Source organism: Natator depressus, chromosome 3 (assembly GCF_965152275.1).
Source record: "Natator depressus isolate rNatDep1 chromosome 3, rNatDep2.hap1, whole genome shotgun sequence".
Taxonomy (NCBI): Eukaryota; Metazoa; Chordata; order Testudines; family Cheloniidae; genus Natator; species Natator depressus.
The window spans coordinates 113875169-113894431 of NC_134236.1; the positions used below are offsets into that span (position 1 = coordinate 113875169).

The 19263-nt window shown below is 45.2% G+C and overlaps 1 protein-coding gene across 2 annotated transcripts in view; it reads left to right on the forward strand.

Moving 5' to 3' along the window:
- PCMT1 (protein-L-isoaspartate (D-aspartate) O-methyltransferase) overlaps window positions 1-19263 on the forward strand; it is a 50112-nt gene that overhangs the window by 19042 nt on the left and 11807 nt on the right. For both annotated transcript variants that reach the window (XM_074948603.1, XM_074948602.1), the window contains exons 4-5: window positions 7421-7525; window positions 18478-18598. In XM_074948603.1, coding sequence (XP_074804704.1) covers window positions 7421-7525; window positions 18478-18598 — 226 coding nt within the window. The remainder of the gene's footprint in view (window positions 1-7420; window positions 7526-18477; window positions 18599-19263) is intronic.

A 19263-nucleotide genomic window follows, 5' to 3' on the forward strand; every position in this document is an offset into this window, starting at 1 on the left:
CAGATCCCAGGCACCGGTTCCCCACCTTATCACGGCACTGGTCGTCGGTGCATGGGCCCTCAGCATTGCCGTGGTCCTCACAATCGGGATCCGCTTCCTCTGAGTCTGATGCCGATTTGTACTACTTGAGACGTAGTCCCAGAGGCAATGAAGGAGGGTGCCACCGGCCTGGCAGCTGCAGCCCCAGCACAGTGGCCCTTTTGGACCCCCTGGGCTTACCATCAGGCCCAAGGTACCTTTTCAAGGGGGTCGAGATTGGTAGCATCAGAACACCGGCCACCCCACTCTTCTAGGGACAGGCCTACATCTCAGGGATCTGAGGCTACTCTGTCCTAACCACCCTTCAGGCTCCAGTCGTGGAAGAGGTGACCCCCAGCACAGGACCAGCTGCAGAGTCAAGCTACAGCATTCCACAAGGGCGTGCACTGATGAAGAGGAGGTCAGGGAGCCGGAGGGGCAGGACGACCCAGTACCCCCTCTGGCCACCTCGTCCTCTTCCCCTGATGAATCTGTGAAGAGGGAGTCCGCTTCGGGCCCTCCTCTGACCATAGGGCACATCAGGACCTCCTTAGGTGGATTGCCCGCAACATGGGGTTGCAAGCGGTGGAGGTGGTCGAGGCCGAGGACCCCATGGTGGACATTCTCACTCCCGAAGTCCATCGCTGGTAGCTCTGCCTTTGATCAAAACAGTTTAAAACAATATAAAGACCTATGGCCAACCCTAGCCTCAAGTCCGCCGACCGCCAGGGGTGTGGAGCACAAATACTTTGTCCCTTCTAAGAGCTATGAATACTTATTCTCACACCCGCAGCCATGCTCTCTGGTCGTGTCTGTGGCTAATGAGAGAGAGCGTCAGGGACAGCAAGGACCAGCCCCCAAATCTAAGGAGGCAAAAAGGATGGACCTATTTGGTAGAATGGTCTATGCCACTGGGAACCTCTAGCTGAAGATAGCTGACCAGCAAGCTATCCTCAGTAGGTATAACTTCAATTCATGGTCCTCCATGTTTAAGTTCAAAGAGCTGATCCCTGTGGACTCTAGGGCTGAATTATCCACCATCATAGAGGAAGGGAAGGCAGTAGCTCGGACCTCTCCGCAGGCGTCCCTAGTCTTGGCAGATTCTGCTGCCATAGCCATGAGGAGAACATCATGGCTTTAAGCATCGCAGAAGTGCAGCAAACCCTGGAGGACCTTCCTTTTGAGGGCACGGGGCTCTTTTCAGAGCAGACACCAAACTGCACAGCTTGAAAGACTCTAGGGTGACCATGAAGTCTTTGGGAATGCATATGCTGGCAACCCAACAACAACAACGCTCATACCTCCTCGGCCGAGGCAGGATTTTTATAGACGAAGGGGCAGGAACAGCAGGCAGAAACCTTCCTGCTCCCCTTCAGGGCACGGTCATAGCTAGTCTAAGCCTTCATCAGGCTCTAAACAGGCCTTTTGAAGATGGACCCGAGGATGGCACATGTGCCACAACACCTGATCCTTACCCATGTTTTCTGAATCATCTATCCCACTTCTACTGTGTTTGGTCCCAAATAACATCGGACCGCTGGGTTCTTCTGGTAGAAGTGGGATATTCTCTCCAATTCTACTCTTCCCCTACGTCCCACCCCTCCTTCCTTGTCCCTCTTCAGGGACCCCTCTCACAAACAGCTGCTTATCCAGGAGGTGCAATCGCTCCTCACTGTAGGGGGAGTGGAGGAGGTTCCTCAGGAGCAAAAGGGCAAGGGTTTTCTACTCCCGTTATTTCCTAATCCACAAGGCAAAGGTGGGGGTCTTGGACCCATTTTAGACCTGCGAGTACTCCACCAGTTTATGCTGAATTTGAAGTTCTGCATGGTCTCCCTGAGCATGATCAGACCTTCCCTGGATCTTTGAGACTGGTACACTGCCCTCAATATGAAAGACGTGTACTTTCACATAGCCATTCGACCTGTGCACAGACGTTTTCTCTGGTTTGCGCTCAACCACAAACACTATCAGTTCACGGTCCTCCCATTTGGTCTGTCGACAGCCCCCCAAGTATTCACCAAGTGCATGTCAGTTGTAGCAGTCTTCCTCTGGAGGAGGCAGGTGCAGGTATAGCCATACCTAGATGACTAGCTGCTCAGGGGCCATACCAGGGAGCAGGTAGAGTCTCATGTATGATTGGTCAGGTCCATTTTCCAGAGTTTGGGACTCCTCCTCAACGTGAACAAGTCAACCTTATCACCGACCCAAAGAATAGAATTCATTGGAGCGGTGCTGGACTTGGTACAGGTAAGGGCGTTCCTGCCAGAGACTCGTTTCCAGGCCATGACAGACATTATTCGACGCTTCAGGCGGTACCCAACCACTACCGCAAGGGGATGCCTGAGTCTCCTGGAACACATGGCAGCCTGCATGTACGTAGTGGGGCATTCCAGAATGAGGCTCGCCCAGATATACCGACCGGGGAGCTACAGGCTGGACTCGGTAGTGATGGTGCCAGGACACATACTTGAGTCCCTACAGTGGTGGCTTAACCCTCAGATGGTACGTGAAGGTGTCCCCTTCAACAGTGCACTGCCCTCCTTGTCCCTAGTAACGGACGTGTCAGATCTGGGTTGGGGGGCACACCTGGGAGATCTCCGAACACAGGGCCTGTGGTCGCGGGATGAGCTCTTCCTTCATATCAATATCGGAGAGCACAGAGCAGCAACTGGCATGCCAAACTTTCCAGTCCCAGCTACAAGGCCAAAGCGTGGCCGTGATGATGGACAACACCACTACTATGTTCTACATCAACAAACAGGGTAGAGCCCGTTCTTCCCCCAATGTCGAGAAGCCCTCCCAACTATGGGAGTTCTGCATATCCCACTCCATTCACCTGGAGGCATCCTGTCTCCCAGAAGCACAGAATGAGCTAGCAGATCACCTCAGCAGATCGTTCTGCAACCATGAATGGTCCATCTGTACAGATGTTCTTCATCCCATCTTCCAAAGGTGGGGATTTCCACCTCATGTATGTCCACCCCCCCCCCCCCCCCGGTCCCACTCATACACAAGGTGCTGCTCAAGATCTTCTTGCCCCAGCATGGCCCTGTCAACATTGGGACACCATGCTTCTGGAGCTGTCAGTGGACACTGATCGTGCCCTGATCTGATCACTCAGGACCATGGTCGCCTCCACTACCCAGACCTCCAGTCCCTCTTCCCCATGGTCTGGAAGCTTCCTGGTTAAACCCCATGGAGCTTATATGTTTGGAGTCGGTAAGGGAGGTTCTACTTGGCAGCAGGAAACCTTCCACTGGGGCTACTTATCTAGCCAAGTTGAAGAGATTCACTTGCTGGTGTGCCCAGCAACACACACCTCAACTCCAGGCATCTATACCATTCATCCTGGAGTACCCTCTGCATCTCAAACAGCAGGGCTTAGCTGCGGCATCTGTCAAGGTGCACCTTGCTGCTATCTCAGCCTTCCACCCAGGAACGTCTGGATGCTCCGTGTTCACTAACCCCATGGTAGGACGTTTCCTCAAGGGCTTGGAATGTCTATAGCCACAGATTAGGCAACCGGTTCCTGCATGGGGACCTTAACCTGGTCCTCAGCTTTTGAACCGCTGGCTACTTGCTCCCTGCTCTATTTGTTGTGGAAGGTGTCCTTCCTGGTAGCCATCACATCAGCCAGGCAGGTGTCTGAATTAAAGGGTCTGACCTCCGGCCCACCCTACACGGTCTTTCACAAGGACAACGTGCAGCTCAGGCCTCACCCAACCTTCCTTTCCAAAGTAGTGACACAATTCCACGCTGGTCAAAACATTTTTCTACCCATCTTCTATCCTAAGCGTCACATCAGTACCCAAGAGCAGAGGCTGCACTCACTGGATGTTCGGAGAGCGCTAGCATTCTACATCGAGCACACAAAAGTGTTCAGGAAGTCAAACCAACTGTTCGTGGCGGTAGCAGACTGGATGAAAGGACTCCCGGTCTCATCTCAAAGAATGTCTTCCTGGATCACATCCCACATCCGCACATGTTATGAGTTAGCCAAGATCCCAGTCCTAACTCTCTTACAGCACATTCCACAAGGGCACAAGCCTCGTCAGCTGCGTTCCTGGGCCAGGTCCTGACACAAGAGATCTGCAGGGCAGCAACTTGGTCATCGGTGTATACGTTTACCTCTCGCTATGCCATCACCCATCACACCAGAGATGATGCAGCATTCGGCAGGACGGTGCTCCAATCAGCGATTTCCTTTAACCCAGAGGTGGGGTCGGAGTTGAGCTTGGGAGTCACCTGATTGGAATCAACGTGAACAAGCACTCGAAAATATGGTTGTTCACCATAACACCTTCTTCGAGATGTGTTATTCACGTCCATTTCAATACCCACCCTCCTTCCCCTCTGTCGGAATAGCTGGCAAGAAGGAACTAAAGGGGGGGGTCGGGTTGGCAGGGTCATATATTGAGTGCCATGAAGGCGCCAGTCCAGGGGGCTCCACAGCTAACCAGATGGGAGCTGCTAAGGGAAAACTTTCCGACGACTGTGCATGTGGCACGCGCACACCTGATTGGAATATATGTCAACAATACATCTTGGAAAAACAACAGTTATGAGAAGGTGAGTAACTGTTTTTTCCAGAATCTTAATGTAGATTCGTGTTTCTCACACTGTACTAAACTTACCACTGGTGGCACATGTCCCACAAACAGAGGATATGCAAGTTTCTTTAAACAGAAAGGTAAATATAATATCAGAATAAGAATCTATTATAACTACACTGATTAGAATTATGTAAGTAATGCACCAAGTATTTCTGAATTCTTAGTGGAACATTAAGCTTTTAAAAGTTTGACAACAGCTAGTCTGCATAACAGTAAATTTCAGCATTGCAGTATTGAGTAGTGGTTAGAATACACCTCTACCCCTACATAACGCTGTCCTCGGGACCCAGAAAATCTTACTGCGTTATAGGTGAAACTGCGTTATATCGAACTTGCTTTGATCCACCGGAGTGCTGCTTTACTGTGTTATATCCGAATTCATATTATATCGGGTCGCGTTATATCAGGGTAGAGGTGTACTTTTGTTCTTGCCTAACTCAATAGGCTGATGAGATTTTGTTCTAAAAAATGAAGTCTCCTCTCAAAGGTGATTGGAAAAAGGAAAATGTATATATGGGAAAGCAGGGTAGGTTTTTAACAGCCTATACTCTAAGCTACATTGCTGTTGGTACCTGCTACAAATCAACAGAATCATGAAGCTACTTAGAGCTACAAAATAACAGTTAAAATTTTTTCCTATGTTCCATATCTTCCCATTTTTTGTTCTCCTTTCTAAATAAATGCTACTTCTGTTTTAACTCATCAGTTTACTATTAAGACTAATTAATTAGTTTTCTTCAATGAAAAGATAAACACTGCTATTGTGACTGACCTCTAAAACTAGTTTCATAATTTTCCTGGGAGTCTGACAGTCTAGGTGAGACATAGCAATTGCCAAGACTAAATTCAGAGTTGGGTTTTGTGTCCTGAAAGATATATAGGTCTTTATATATTACATTGTTCAGAAATGTAGTTGGGGAATGGGAAGGAGTATTCCTTCACTATCAGTATTCCTGTGATGGGGTAGAGAAGTGAAAGGACTAGACAGGGATGGATCCTCCCACCCTGCTCCTGTGCTGCACATGGAATCCCTACTATGGGGTGGGGGTGGGGATAAATCTGTGGTCTCCTGAAAATCCTGCCCCTCATGCAGAAGAACCACCCTAGTTCTGCTTCAAGAAGGCTTTTTACACACACGGAGGAAGTGGGAGAGTTTGCCCCTTACTGCACAAAACAGATATTTGACTTGTGAAAAGATTGATTAGTCTTGAAAGAATCTTATACACGAGGGCTGTTCAATTAGATTGCTGATGCATTAGAACCATAGCTTAAACGGAGAACATGCTAGTGTAAATATAAAAATTATAGTCATCTGGAGAAATCTGAAGTTCTAAATATTTGACGTTGTTGTGACAATATCTTCAGCAAAAAGATTGTTCACTTTCCATGTTGATGGGTAATCTCAAATTAAATTTATACAGTATTGAAATCTTATACCACACCAGTTGTAGTATAAATACCTAGATGCAGATTTTTGTAACAAGAGTATATATGTTGGTCATGTTAATGATTGCTGAAGTAGAGCCATAATCTCTTCTACTTTCAGAGGCTTTTCAGGTCACCTTTACTTGTGGGCTTAAAATAAAAGAATGGGTAGCCTTCAAATTCTTTCTTGTATTTGATCGAATTGCATGTGGCCAACTTTAAATATGGCTTTGTGGAATTGCATGTGGCCCCGGGTTCTTGCATCTGCTTAGTTCAGTGCAAAGTGAACTGAAACTAATTGATTGGAGAAACCCTCTGGAGAATTCCCTTCTGTAGGGGGAATCTCTGGTTACTGTAAAACTATGCTGTCTTCTGTGCCTGCTCTGTCTTCTTCCACAGGGCTGAGCTGCTTAGTATGAGGGGGGGAAAAGGGTAGTAGAGGGGGTGGCAGAACTAGGCTCCACTTTTCCTAATTTGCTGCAGTTAACATTAGGAACATTATGCCAGTAGTATGAATAAAAGTTGCCCCTTTTGCTTTAATTAGGGCTGGTCCGAAGAAAATCAGGGAGCAGTGGTTGGCTTCCTGCCAGCCCCTTCTCTGCTGTACCTGAGCTGTGTACCAATGCAGCAGAGAACTCAGCTCATAAAATATGGCATTATATGGACCTCTTAATTATGGATTTAAAAACAAATGATAGGATAACATTGCTCATCCTGTAATAATCCAAAAATGAATGATTTTTTTTGTCCCATATGCTTTGCTTTGTAAGTTTTTGGTTGATACAAGGTGGCATGTTAGGTGTGTGGCAGCCATCAGGGAGCTCTTTATGGCTTCTTTATTCTGACTCTGTGTTGGTGATGTATAGGCTAGAGCAACCTATGGGCTGCTTCTCTCGTATTCCAACTGTCAAATAGTTTCCAAGAGACTCTGCAAGCTTAGGATAGCTGGAGCATAGCTGACTTTAACCACCACCTGTGCCAGCACACTTCCTTTGTATGTTGCAGAATTCTCAACTGACTACATCTTTCTGGCCTTTACCATTAGAGTGTTACAAAGGGTCTGGAATGCAGTGCAGAATCTGTACCAATGATTTTTATTTAAAAGACCATATGCTACAGACCTAAAAATAGTGAGTTGGCATAGTCTATATTTTGTTGTTAGAGGAAACAGTTGGGAACAATGTGTGTTAAAGTTAGATGGAAAAGCATCAGAATAATTTTCTTGCTGTCGTGGAGAAGAACACTGACATTAGTTTCCTATAACAACACTGGGTTGTCCTGTATAACCTGAAATCTCTGAAAAAGTGAATATGCAGTGGGTAAAATGAAGTTTTAAAATACATGCCCTTTTGTTTTTTTGTCAGCATGCGTATGCTCTAGAACTGCTATCTGAACAGTTACATGAAGGAGCCAAAGCCCTTGATGTAGGATCTGGAAGTGGAATTCTTACAGCATGTTTTTCGCGGATGGTGAGCAACCTGTTTTAACCACTTGAACCAACAGAAATTTTTCAGTCTGGATAAATATTTCATGTTCTGGTTAAATTTAAAAGAAAAAATAACAGTATAAATGTACAATCTCTTGATTTCTAGCAGCTGAATCTTTCTTTAGGAAACTGGAACCATTTAGGAACCATTGAAATTTCCCTACCATATCAGAAAACTGAACATGTAGTTTAGTATCCCGTTGTGATGATGGTTAATACCAAATATTTCAGAATAAGGCGCAGTAAATCTCACAGTGGACAACCAAGGAATAACCTGAAGGGAAGTTTCTTCCTAACCCCAGTCAGTTAGCAGTTGTCTTATAGTCTGAAGTATGAGGGTTTACTCCTGGGGGAATTCTGTGCCACTGTGCATGCACAGAATTCGTGTCCCGCACAGATTTCTTTGCTTCCCTGCAGAAAAATGACTTTCTGATGGGGATGCAAAGGGAAGCCACAAGAGCGGTCACATATCCCTTCTCAGCAGCGTGGGTGCGTCATTTTGGGTGCCTGGAGCACCTGGTGGAGAGGTAAATCACTGCAGGAAGGAGGGGGGACCAGAGGATGGCCTGTCCACCCAACCCCCATGCATCCAGGCCCCCCCATACCTGGACCCCCTGTCCTTAACACCCCCGCACCTGGCCCTCCCCAGTCGCACCCTGGCTGATGGCTCCTACCCTGCGCCAGTCTCAGCTGCTAGTCCTGGCTGGGCTGGGGCTGAGGGAGGAGCACACTTCCCCTGCATGAAGCGGCCTGTGCCAGCTCATACTCACCCCCAGAAACCTCCCCTGGCTCTGCACTCCCCCCCCCACCCCGCTTCCTGCTGCCACTGCTCCTCAGTCACTGGGGGAATGGTCACCTTAAGGGGAGCTGTTCCCCCTTCCGACGAACCCCCATGCATCCGGACTTTCCCCATGCCTGACCCCAAGCTCAGACCCGCCCCCCCCTTGCATCTGAAACCCCCCCCACACACACACACCCTGATGAGTCCCACCCCAATGCACCTGGACTACCCCACGAGCCCCCCACATGCAGACTGTCACCCCATGAGCCCCAATCAGCTGCATCAGGATCCCCCTGCTGAGCCACCAAGACCCACCCCCGCCATGCCCCAGACCCCCACACGCTCCTGCTTCCTCCCGCTGAGGCTCAACCACCCTCACCTGGACCCCCCTTGTAGAGTCCCATAGACCCTGCACCTGGACTCCTTCACTGAGCTGCCCACATATGTTTTGCCCCACACAGAACCCTCTCGCCACACACCTGGATCCTCCACACTTAGATCGTGCCGGACAGGGCTGGCCCTAGACCAAATGGTGCCCCAGGTGAGGAGCATCTTCAGCCCCCGCCTCCATTTATTAAACTTTAAAATACCTTATTTTTTTATTGCATTTGTAGCCCGTTTCATGTCTTTGCACGATTTGCATGCATGATTTATCTGTTATATAAGATGATAAATTTGTGCGTTAGGATATGTAATTCTGTATTTGTCATATATAAGCAAATAAAAATTTTGTTTTCTCTAAGCTTATACAAACTTTTAAATTTCAGAATAACTGAAATGTACTAACATCAAGAAATTGAACTGTGCACCAACATTGGGTGTACCAGTATTAAATAGTGTTACAGTAGGTGACAGCCTTAGAATGTTAACCCTAGTTCTTTAGTTCAAAAGGTCGCTTTTCTCACCTTTGCCCTCGTGAAGTGAAGCACAGCGTCAGAGATTCAAAGACTGGCCAGTGGAATTTTCAAGCGATAAAATAGCAAGCTATGTCAGTCTCTCGTCAGCTTTGTTGATCGATGATTTGTTTTAAAGAGACTGAGCTTTGTAAAGCTGCGCTCATCATTCACGGCTGTGACTGGCAGCATGAGCAGAATATCAAAGCTATCTATGCATTTGGAAAAGTGTCCTTTAGCTCTGCATCATGAATGAATTGGAAAACTTGGAGTGGAGAGTGCTTCCCGTGTGGCAAAATGTGATGGATGTTGTTCAGTTTGACCGAGGTCTTTATCATTGACGTCCAAACATTCCCCATGTGTTAGTGTCCAGTGAAGGTCTATATAATTGTTCAAGTATGTTCCTGTCTGCTGTTGGTAGCTTACTAAGGTCATACAAAAAACTCCAGGTCTCTTTGTGGTGCTTCATTTGTCCAAATCTTTCTTCAGTAGACACTTGAGTAATGTTGACCATCGAGCAAAAAAAACTTCCTCTTGAATTTTTCTTCTGAGCTTCTCATCAGCTCACCTATGTAACATCCAGTTTACCTTCTTTATACTGTTCATTAATGTACATACTACTCTTGTGTCCCCTCTTATTAATCTCCTCTCTAAACGAGGTAATGTCTTCATATGGACATTCTGTGCTTCTAATAACCTGTTTCAAACCCCTCTATTTCATCTATATCCTTTTTTTGAGATAAGGTGACTAGAACTAAACACACTGTTACCTGATGGGGGCATGTCTGTGACTCATGTAATAGTATATTATCAGTTCCACTCCCTCTGTATCCTAACCTTTTCGTTTGCTTTTTTGATTGCTGCTGTGTTTAAGTTCTTCACTCACCTCTCTGTGGTGACACTTTGTCTTTGAGAAGTAAGTTAGTTTGGAATCCAGCAGTCTGTAAGAGTACAAGGAATAATTTGCATTAATGCACATAGTCTTTGTTTCCCATCACCAAGTCATCTTTGGTTAATCTGCTATTCTTCTACTTCATAGTTAAACTGGGTGCAAGTGTTATGCTGTGATTGGGTAATAAGTTGTATTAGGTTTTTATCTTCAAGTTAAATTAAAAAAAACCTTAGCTTCTATTAACAATTTCTATTTCCTATTGTCCACTAATGGCTAATTAAGTTGTTTACTCCCAGTCAACCTAAACCAGACTTTGTTGGTGTGTACAACTCAGTAGCTAATAATTTAAAACTACAATGCCCAAGTGGTCATTTTTTGTGTTCGGAAGGAACAAGACTTGTGAACCAAATCTTCAAAAGAGATGACATGAAAAAGAAGTCAAATTATGGCTTGTCTTGAAGATGTGTGGAATCTTTATGCCTAACATTGCTTTTTTCTCTCCTGTTACACTGATGTGCTGTTAAGATTTTTTTTGTTCTGTACAATGTTAGCAGATTAATATGTTTTTTTGTTGGTGTTAAATCCTGAAGAGTGTGTGAAAATAGTATCCATTGCATAGCTGTGGCCCTAACTTCTCCTCCAAGTGTTGGCGGCAACAACAACAACAAAGACTTCCTGAGATGGCCGTCTTGTGAGGGAACTGTATCTGCTAATGATGGGCATATCAAATGTGTCTACTGTCTCAGGGAGTCTCTCACCCCTGGAAAATATGATTTGCAAATTTACATCCTGGACCCACAAGGACAGAGAAACAAAGTTGCCAGTCTTTCTGTTAAATAAATCTATGGAGCTGGCATTGGATCCTGGCTATCTGAATCCCCCTGTACGCTCCTCTCCAAAAAGTGCAAATGCGGACTTACTGCATGGAACATTGTTTTCCAGGCAAAGTTGATGAAAATGGAGAAGGGGCACTGCGTAGACAGTGCATGGAGTTGTAGTTGAAGATCACTTTCTAACTCTGGTGAAGCAATCTCCTCCCCTCCACCATTCTTCTGAGACTTTGTGCCCCATGTGGCTACCACATAAGCTTTGAATGGCCTGCAGCACTGAGGACCCAGTGCTGTCTCAGAACCCTGAGGAGACACTGAGGCTTGCACCATCAAAATCCTCACCAGTGCAGGATACAGCACTGACTGCTTCCCGACCACTACCAATGAAGTCACATGCAGCACTAGTACACCCTGCATCCCATACTATGCCACTAGCACTGACGGTAGAATCGGGAGTCTGACGAGTTGGTACTGTGGGGGGGGGGGGGGCTCGAGGGGCTGGGGGAGAGGGGCCTGACATGTAGTGGCACTGAGAGACTTCCTGGTTCTATGGGAACTGGAGTCGCTGCTCCTTTCAAATTCATTCTCCCTGGCAGTACTAGGACTCTTCGATGTGGCGCTGAGCACCTCATCCTTCGCAGGTACCCTGGTTCCCAGTCCATACCCCTCCATGCCCATATGGCCCTATTGGGTTTGGTTGTCTCATGGGAGGCAATACTTCCTAGAATAGGCCGCATGTGCCTGAAGCTCATTCATTCAAGGTGAGTGCTGCTCAGGTGGCACCTGAACCCCCAACAGCTCAGGTCTGCATCAATAAAAACAGGAGGAAACCGTTCTTCCCCCATTAACACCCATAGGACCGGTCACCTTGTCATTCTCCTTTCTGGATGAAGCAGAAGTTCTCTCTGTCAGGCTGTCTGGAGCAGCTCACAAGTGTGAGTGCCAACCTCAGGGCAAACTGTCCAGGAACAGAGCACAAACTCTGAACGGGTTGTATGTTCTGTAATTAGATTTCACCAACCAAATAACAAGTGTGAACTTCTAAAGCACTATATAAGCCTTAACATGGAGTCACAGACAGTCCCCTTCGGTACTCTGGTCTGTCTTGCCACACAGGCAAGCTTGCCTTTATGATTGGTGGTCCCTTACACCAAAAATCACAACAATATCACGTTACTCTCAGTCCCAAAGGACCAGTTACTTACCTCAAGTGCACTCTAGCTCTCTTATCAAAGACAGTGCTTGTAGCCTGTCCTATAATAAACTATCTAAAGGTTTATAACAAATGAGATCCAGTCTTAGCAGCTATCATCTTTAGGAAGCTATAATATGCAAGCTTTATATGTCCTTTGGGCTAACCCAAGCCAGATAGCTGGGGACCCCTTCTTTATGCTTAGAAATCTTTGCTCCTCAGAGTTCAAGCAGCATAGGGATAACAGTTTCTTCTTAACAGGCATTTTTATTCCCTTTCCCCAGCATTCAAGCTGTGATGGGATGGGATGAGGGCTTGTGTTTTGTATCCTCTTCAGGGGCGTAGGGGAAGCAATGACTGAAGTCCATATGACTTCAATGACTGAGAGCTGGCTGTATTTCAAGGAATCCCTGTTGAGGTTACAGGGACAAACCATCCCGATGAGTCGAAAGAATAGTAAACATGGCAAGCGACCAGCTTGGCTTAATGGTGAAATCCTAGCGGATCTTAAACATAAAAAAGAAGCTTACAAGAAGTGGAAGGTTGGACATATGACCAGGGAAGAGTATAAAAATATTGCTCGGGCATGTAGGAAAGATATCAGGAGGGCCAAATCGCACCTGGAGCTGCAGCTAGCAAGAGATGTCAAGAGTAACAAGAAGGGTTTCTTCGGGTATGTTGGCAACAAGAAGAAAGCCAAGGAAAGTGTGGGCCCTTTACTGAATGAGGGAGGCAACCTAGTGACAGAGGATGTGGAAAAAGCTAATGTACTCAATGCTTTTTTTGCCTCTGTTTTCACTAACAAGGTCAGCTCCCAGACTGCTGCGCTGGGCATCACAGAATGGGGAAGAGATGGCCAGCCCTCTGTGGAGATAGAGGTGGTTAGGGACTATTTAGAAAAGCTGGACGTGCACAAGTCCATGGGGCCGGACGAGTTACATCCGAGAGTGCTGAAGGAATTGGCGGCTGTGATTGCAGAGCCCTTGGCCATTATCTTTGAAAACTCGTGGCGAACGGGGGAAGTCCCAGATGACTGGAAAAAGGCTAATGTAGTGCCAATCTTTAAAAAAGGGAAGAAGGAGGATCCTGGGAACTACAGGCCGGTCAGCCTCACCTCAGTCCCTGGAAAAATCATGGAGCAGGTCCTCAAAGAATCAATCCTGAAGCACTTACATGAGAGGAAAGTGATCAGGAACAGTCAGCATGGATTCACCAAGGGAAGGTCATGCCTGACTAATCTAATCGCCTTTTATGATGAGATTACTGGTTCTGTGGATGAAGGGAAAGCAGTGGATGTATTGTTTCTTGACTTTAGCAAAGCTTTTGACACGGTCTCCCACAGTATTCTTGTCAGCAAGTTAAAGAAGTATGGGCTGGATGAATGCACTATAAGGTGGGTAGAAAGCTGGCTAGATTGTCGGGCTCAACGGGTAGTGATAAATGGCTCCATGTCTAGTTGGCAGCCGGTGTCAAGTGGAGTGCCCCAGGGGTCGGTCCTGGGGCCGGTTTTGTTCAATATCTTCATAAATGATCTGGAGGATGGTGTGGATTGCACTCTCAGCAAATTTGCAGATGATACTAAACTGGGAGGAGTGGTAGATACGCTGGAGGGGAGGGATAGGATACAGAAGGACCTAGACAAATTGGAGGATTGGGCCAAAAGAAATCTGATGAGGTTCAATAAGGATAAGTGCAGGGTCCTGCACTTAGGATGGAAGAATCCAATGCACCGCTACAGACTAGGGACCGAATGGCTAGGCAGCAGTTCTGCGGAAAAGGACCTAGGGGTGACAGTGGACGAGAAGCTGGATATGAGTCAACAGTGTGCCCTTGTTGCCAAGAAGGCCAATGGCATTTTGGGATGTATAAGTAGGGGCATAGCGAGCAGATCGAGGGACGTGATCGTTCCCCTCTATTCGACACTGGTGAGGCCTCATCTGGAGTACTGTGTCCAGTTTTGGGCCCCACACTACAAGAAGGATGTGGATAAATTGGAGAGAGTCCAGCGAAGGGCAACAAAAATGATTAGGGGTCTAGAGCACATGACTTATGAGGAGAGGCTGAGGGAGCTGGGATTGTTTAGTCTGCAGAAGAGAAGAATGAGGGGGGATTTGATAGCTGCTTTCAACTACCTGAAAGGAGGTTCCAAAGAGGATGGCTCTAGACTGTTCTCAATGGTAGCAGATGACAGAACGAGGAGTAATGGTCTCAAGTTGCAATGGGGGAGGTTTAGATTGGATATTAGGAAAAACTTTTTCACTAAGAGGGTGGTGAAACACTGGAATGCGTTACCTAGGGAGGTGGTAGAATCTCCTTCCTTAGAGGTTTTTAAGGTCAGGCTTGACAAAGCCCTGGCTGGGATGATTTAACTGGGAATTGGTCCTGCTTCGAGCAGGGGGTTGGACTAGATGACCTTCTGGGGTCCCTTCCAACCCTGATATTCTATGATTCTATGATTCTAAGTCTTTTGTACACAGTGGCATGTTTGATGTCTGTAGACCTTTCGTTGGGGAGGAGATAACCTCTTGTGGTGAACTAGTATTTCATACTTGGTAATGCTTTTCCCCTGACTTGGTGGATTTACAGTTTTAGTGAACATTTTTATAGTTAGAGCAAATATTTAAACATTACTTTATAACATGGGATATAGATATCATAAGTAGAATTAATAGATGCAGCATCATACAAGCATTCCATAAAGTCAAAATACTAAGCACATTCTTAACTCTAATATCTAATTTTAACTCTAATTTTAATAATACTAACACACAGGTGACCCAGATTGATATCCAGCTATACATTCGTCAGTGTTCAGTGAGGCCTGGGGCCTTGACTTGAGCTGGCACCAGGTCTGCCAGCATCAGTGTGAAGACAGATGAAGCCCTTCACGCTTTAAAGGATTTGAGGGTGATTTGAGGGTGCAATTCCTCGGGGTCTGTACTCTGTGGGCTTGTCTACACCGGCAAGCTAAATCAGCGCCGCTGCGGTTGATGCAGTGGTGTTGATTTAGCGGGTCTGGTAAAGGCACAATAAGTCGATGACGGAGCGCTCTCCCATTGACTTCAGTACTCCATCTTCCCGAGAGGCAGAAGGTAAGACAGTGGGAAAGCGTCTCTCGCCGACATAGCACGGTATAGACATCGCATTAGGTCAGTGTAAGCTATGTTGCTTGGGGGTGTGTGATTTTTTTTCACACCCTCCTAAAGTGACTTGACTTAAGTGGTAGTGTAGACCAGGTCTGTCTCTTAGTAGGAAGCATTTCAGACAGCAGCTCCCCAAAGAACAGTCTCACTGTTCTTCTACCAGAGGTCCTCAGAGCCACTCAGGAAGACACAACTCTTCCACAGGAGGAGAGTGTCTTCCTCAGTGACTCAACTGTTTCACGCTTTCTCAAAACACCAATTTTGATCAGTTGTTTGGGAGATATGGACCCATTTCTCCAGAACCACAACCAACTCTCCCCTTTGGGAGTCACCTTTCTCTTTTTTTTGTGTGTGCTACCTTGGACCAGTGACTGGATACCATTGCCGTAATGTTGGGTTACTGTACACAACTTCTTCTGGTGCCTATCCGCTAAACACTTCTTCCCCATTGCTCTTCAGGGACCACTCTCATGAGGATCTTCTGCAATAAGAGATCCCCTCCTTTCTCCTGGAGCACTAAAGCATTTCCTGCCTTAGTACTGGGAAATGTATAGTACCAGCCTATACATCCTCATCCAAAGAAGAAAGACTAATTGTGACCCATCTTGATGTGAGACAGCTAAACAAATTTATTTGCAAGCTAAAGTCCAGGATGGTAACCCTTGCCTTGATTATTCTCACTCTGGATCTAGGAGACTTGTTTGCATCTCTCCAACTACACCTTGCTGCTTGCAGGGATGGCTGAGGTTGGTATACTTCCCAGGCAAATATCACCTGGATATGATCCTGTCCATGTCCCCTTCCTGGCCCAGTAATATCTAGCATGATAGAAAGACCTAATGTCTGTCTACAGGGCAATTCCCTTCACACCTCCTCTTTCATCCTGAACAGTAGTGACAGAGGTATTGCACTTGGTCTGGGGAGCACATGTTGAAGGACCTGCTTGCACAAGGTCAGTGGACATCCTAAGAGAGACAAATGCACATCAACCTCCTAGAGCTTAGGGTAGTCTGAAAGGCTTGTGAATCTTCCCTGACTCTCATTAGAGGTCAAGACATTCAAATATTGATGGACAATACCTACACCATGTGCCAGATCAACAAGTGAGGGAAGGGCCAAGTCTTCCCCATTGTGTCAGGAAGCTGTCATGTTTTTGAACTGGTGAATCAGAAATCAAATTTCTCGCTTGCTTGTCCACTTGCTTGGTCTGCAGAACACGGTAGCGGACGCTTCTTATCAAATTGAAAAGTTGAACAGCTCATTCTCCGTGACATCTTCTCAGAGGAGCGCCATTCTCAAATAGACCTGTTTGTGAAACAAGATGACAAAGTGCCACAGCTTCTGTTTACAAGGAGAACTGAGCCTGGGCTCCCTGCCGGGTGCCTTTCTGATCCTGTAGATAGGGAGGCTTATTTTACACTTTGCCTGCGTCGCTCTATTCCCAGTTTGCTCTGCAAGATCAAACAGATCTCAGTGAGAGTGATTTTAATTTTCCAACCTGGCCCAGACAATTCTGGTTCCTAGCTGTTCAGAGGCGCTACTGCTGGTAACTGTTGTTGCAGGCCTAGGGAAAGATCCTACACCCAGTCTTCTATCCCACGGCCTGGCTACTGGATGGATATTAAGCATAGAACATTGTTACTTCTCTCCTGCTGGAGGTATCCTAGTTTAATAGTAGCAAGGTCTCTAGAGGACAGATTTACTGGATGAAGTGGAAATCTCTGAAGCCTTGGTACTGATTGTTTCAATTTTAACAGATAATTCGAGACTGTCTAAACCTATCTCTAAGTTCAGTGAAAGTACACTTGGCAGTGATCTCAGTGCATCGTGAACCTTTAGAGGGTCAGTCTTCCTTGTGGCACCTGACTGTCATAAAATTTCTGAAGGACTTAGTAAGAGTGTTTCCACCTATCAAGGAACCAGTCTCTCCATGGGATCACAACCTCATTGTGACCTTGCCTAGACTATTATTTTAAGACATTACATTAGCACATGTAAACAAACATGTTTAAAGGTCTAGTGTAAGCCTTGATCAGTTTAGCACATATTAAAGTCTGTATCCTTTTACACTAACATACGTTAATGTTTTAAGTCCGTGTGCTAATATTATACCTTTTTAAGGACTTGTCTACATGGGGAAATTGGCATATCTATAGAGCTATGCTGGTATAACTTTCCATGTGGACACCCTCTACTCTGGAATAAAATAAAATAAAAATAAAATGATTCCAGAATAATTACTCTACTTTAGGAAGACACTTTTATTCAGGAATAGTGTCCACACCGGGAAATTGTACTGCCATGGCTATAGCAGAATAATTATTCCACTGTAGCTATGCCGCTCAGTTTCCCCATGTTGACAAGTCCTAAATCCTCAACAGCTACATGTCACTGGATCAATGGAACTCCAGATCTCAAGAGTGAGACTTACGAGTGCAGGTGACAAAGCTTTAGGCCCATGACTGTCATCCTGGTCTCCTTCAGAAGCAAGCTCAATAAAGAATCTTGGGACTTTAGAGAAAAATGCAAAACCTATTGCTTCAACATGGCTTTTCTGCAATAACCCTACAAAAAAGAAAAACATTCTTTCAACTGGGGAGTAGAGAAACTAGTATATTTTAGACTTAATAAATTTGTGGGATGCTCAGATACCATGTTTACTGTCTCATTTGGTAAATTTAGATAATAGTAGAACCACAAAATCAGATTTAACCAACCTCTTGTAGCTTTTGGTTTTGAATTAAAATTGTTCTCTAGAAAGTCTTAATCTTCCAGGAAAGATACTGGACATAGCAAAATAAGGTTAGAAATTAAACCTTGTTCTTGAAATTCTTGCTGCCAATAGTAGATGATATGGTTGTGTATGGTAGGACTTTAACTGTTTAATAGTGAAGGGAAAAATCTGTATTAATGCTCTAAGATACTAAACTTAAACAAAACCAGCTTTAAAAAATCTTTTTTTTTTTTAAAAAAAAAAGTAGCTACAACAAAGAAATTAGCTGATAAAACTATTGGCACACTTCTTATATTGTGCACTGGTTCTAGAAAACAGAATTTAGTGGTTCTGAGCAGTAGCTTTATTAGGATTGGGGTAATGCTTTACTAACTGAGCAGACTTACTTAAAGAAGTGAACTCAGAAAATGGAAATCATGACATTTAAAATAAAACTAGCAAACTATTCAACTGTATGATTTTTCTTCCAGGTTGGTCTCCAAGGACGAGTTGTAGGAATTGATCATATCAAAGAGTTAGTAGATGACTCAATAAATAATGTCAAAAAGGATGATCCTACATTACTGTCTTCAGGAAGAGTGAAACTGATTGGTGAGCATCAAAGACTGTGGTATACTTATTAATTAAATTAATATTCTGACTAAAAGTTGACTGCAAATTACCTGAATTTGGAAACCTGATTGGTTTAATTTCTTTGAGGAAGATTTTCAGACACAAAGGGCGTTAGGTGCCCGACTCCAGTTGAAAATTTGAAGGTTTAACTCACCTTTTAGGCCTTTGAAAATCCTTCCCTTTGTATGATTTTGATTTTTCTAGCATTTAAAAAACAAAAAACAGTCAGTGCACTGAATGCACTTTTCTGACATAATAGTATATTCCTGTAGTAAAACAAAAACTGAACAAGAATTCACTTAAGTGTAACGCTTTTTAAAACCAAGCCTGTATTTACCACTTCTTTGTATGTGTGAATGAGCTTGCTTACAAAATTAGAGCATTATAGTACAGGCACCCTGTGCTTGTGCAGTAATAGTTGAAAGACTTACTGGCCAAAAATAAAAAAGTACTAGAATAGTAAAGTGCACTAATTAATTTAATCAGCTCAACTAGTTCTAAAATGTACTGTCAGTGTCTGTATTTTGTAGGAATTGGTAATATAAATTGATACCAAGGCAGTATAATTAAATCAGTGTAAATGAGGGCCGAATGCCCAATCATAATGTTTACTAGACTACAAATCTGAGTTTAACTATTGCGAT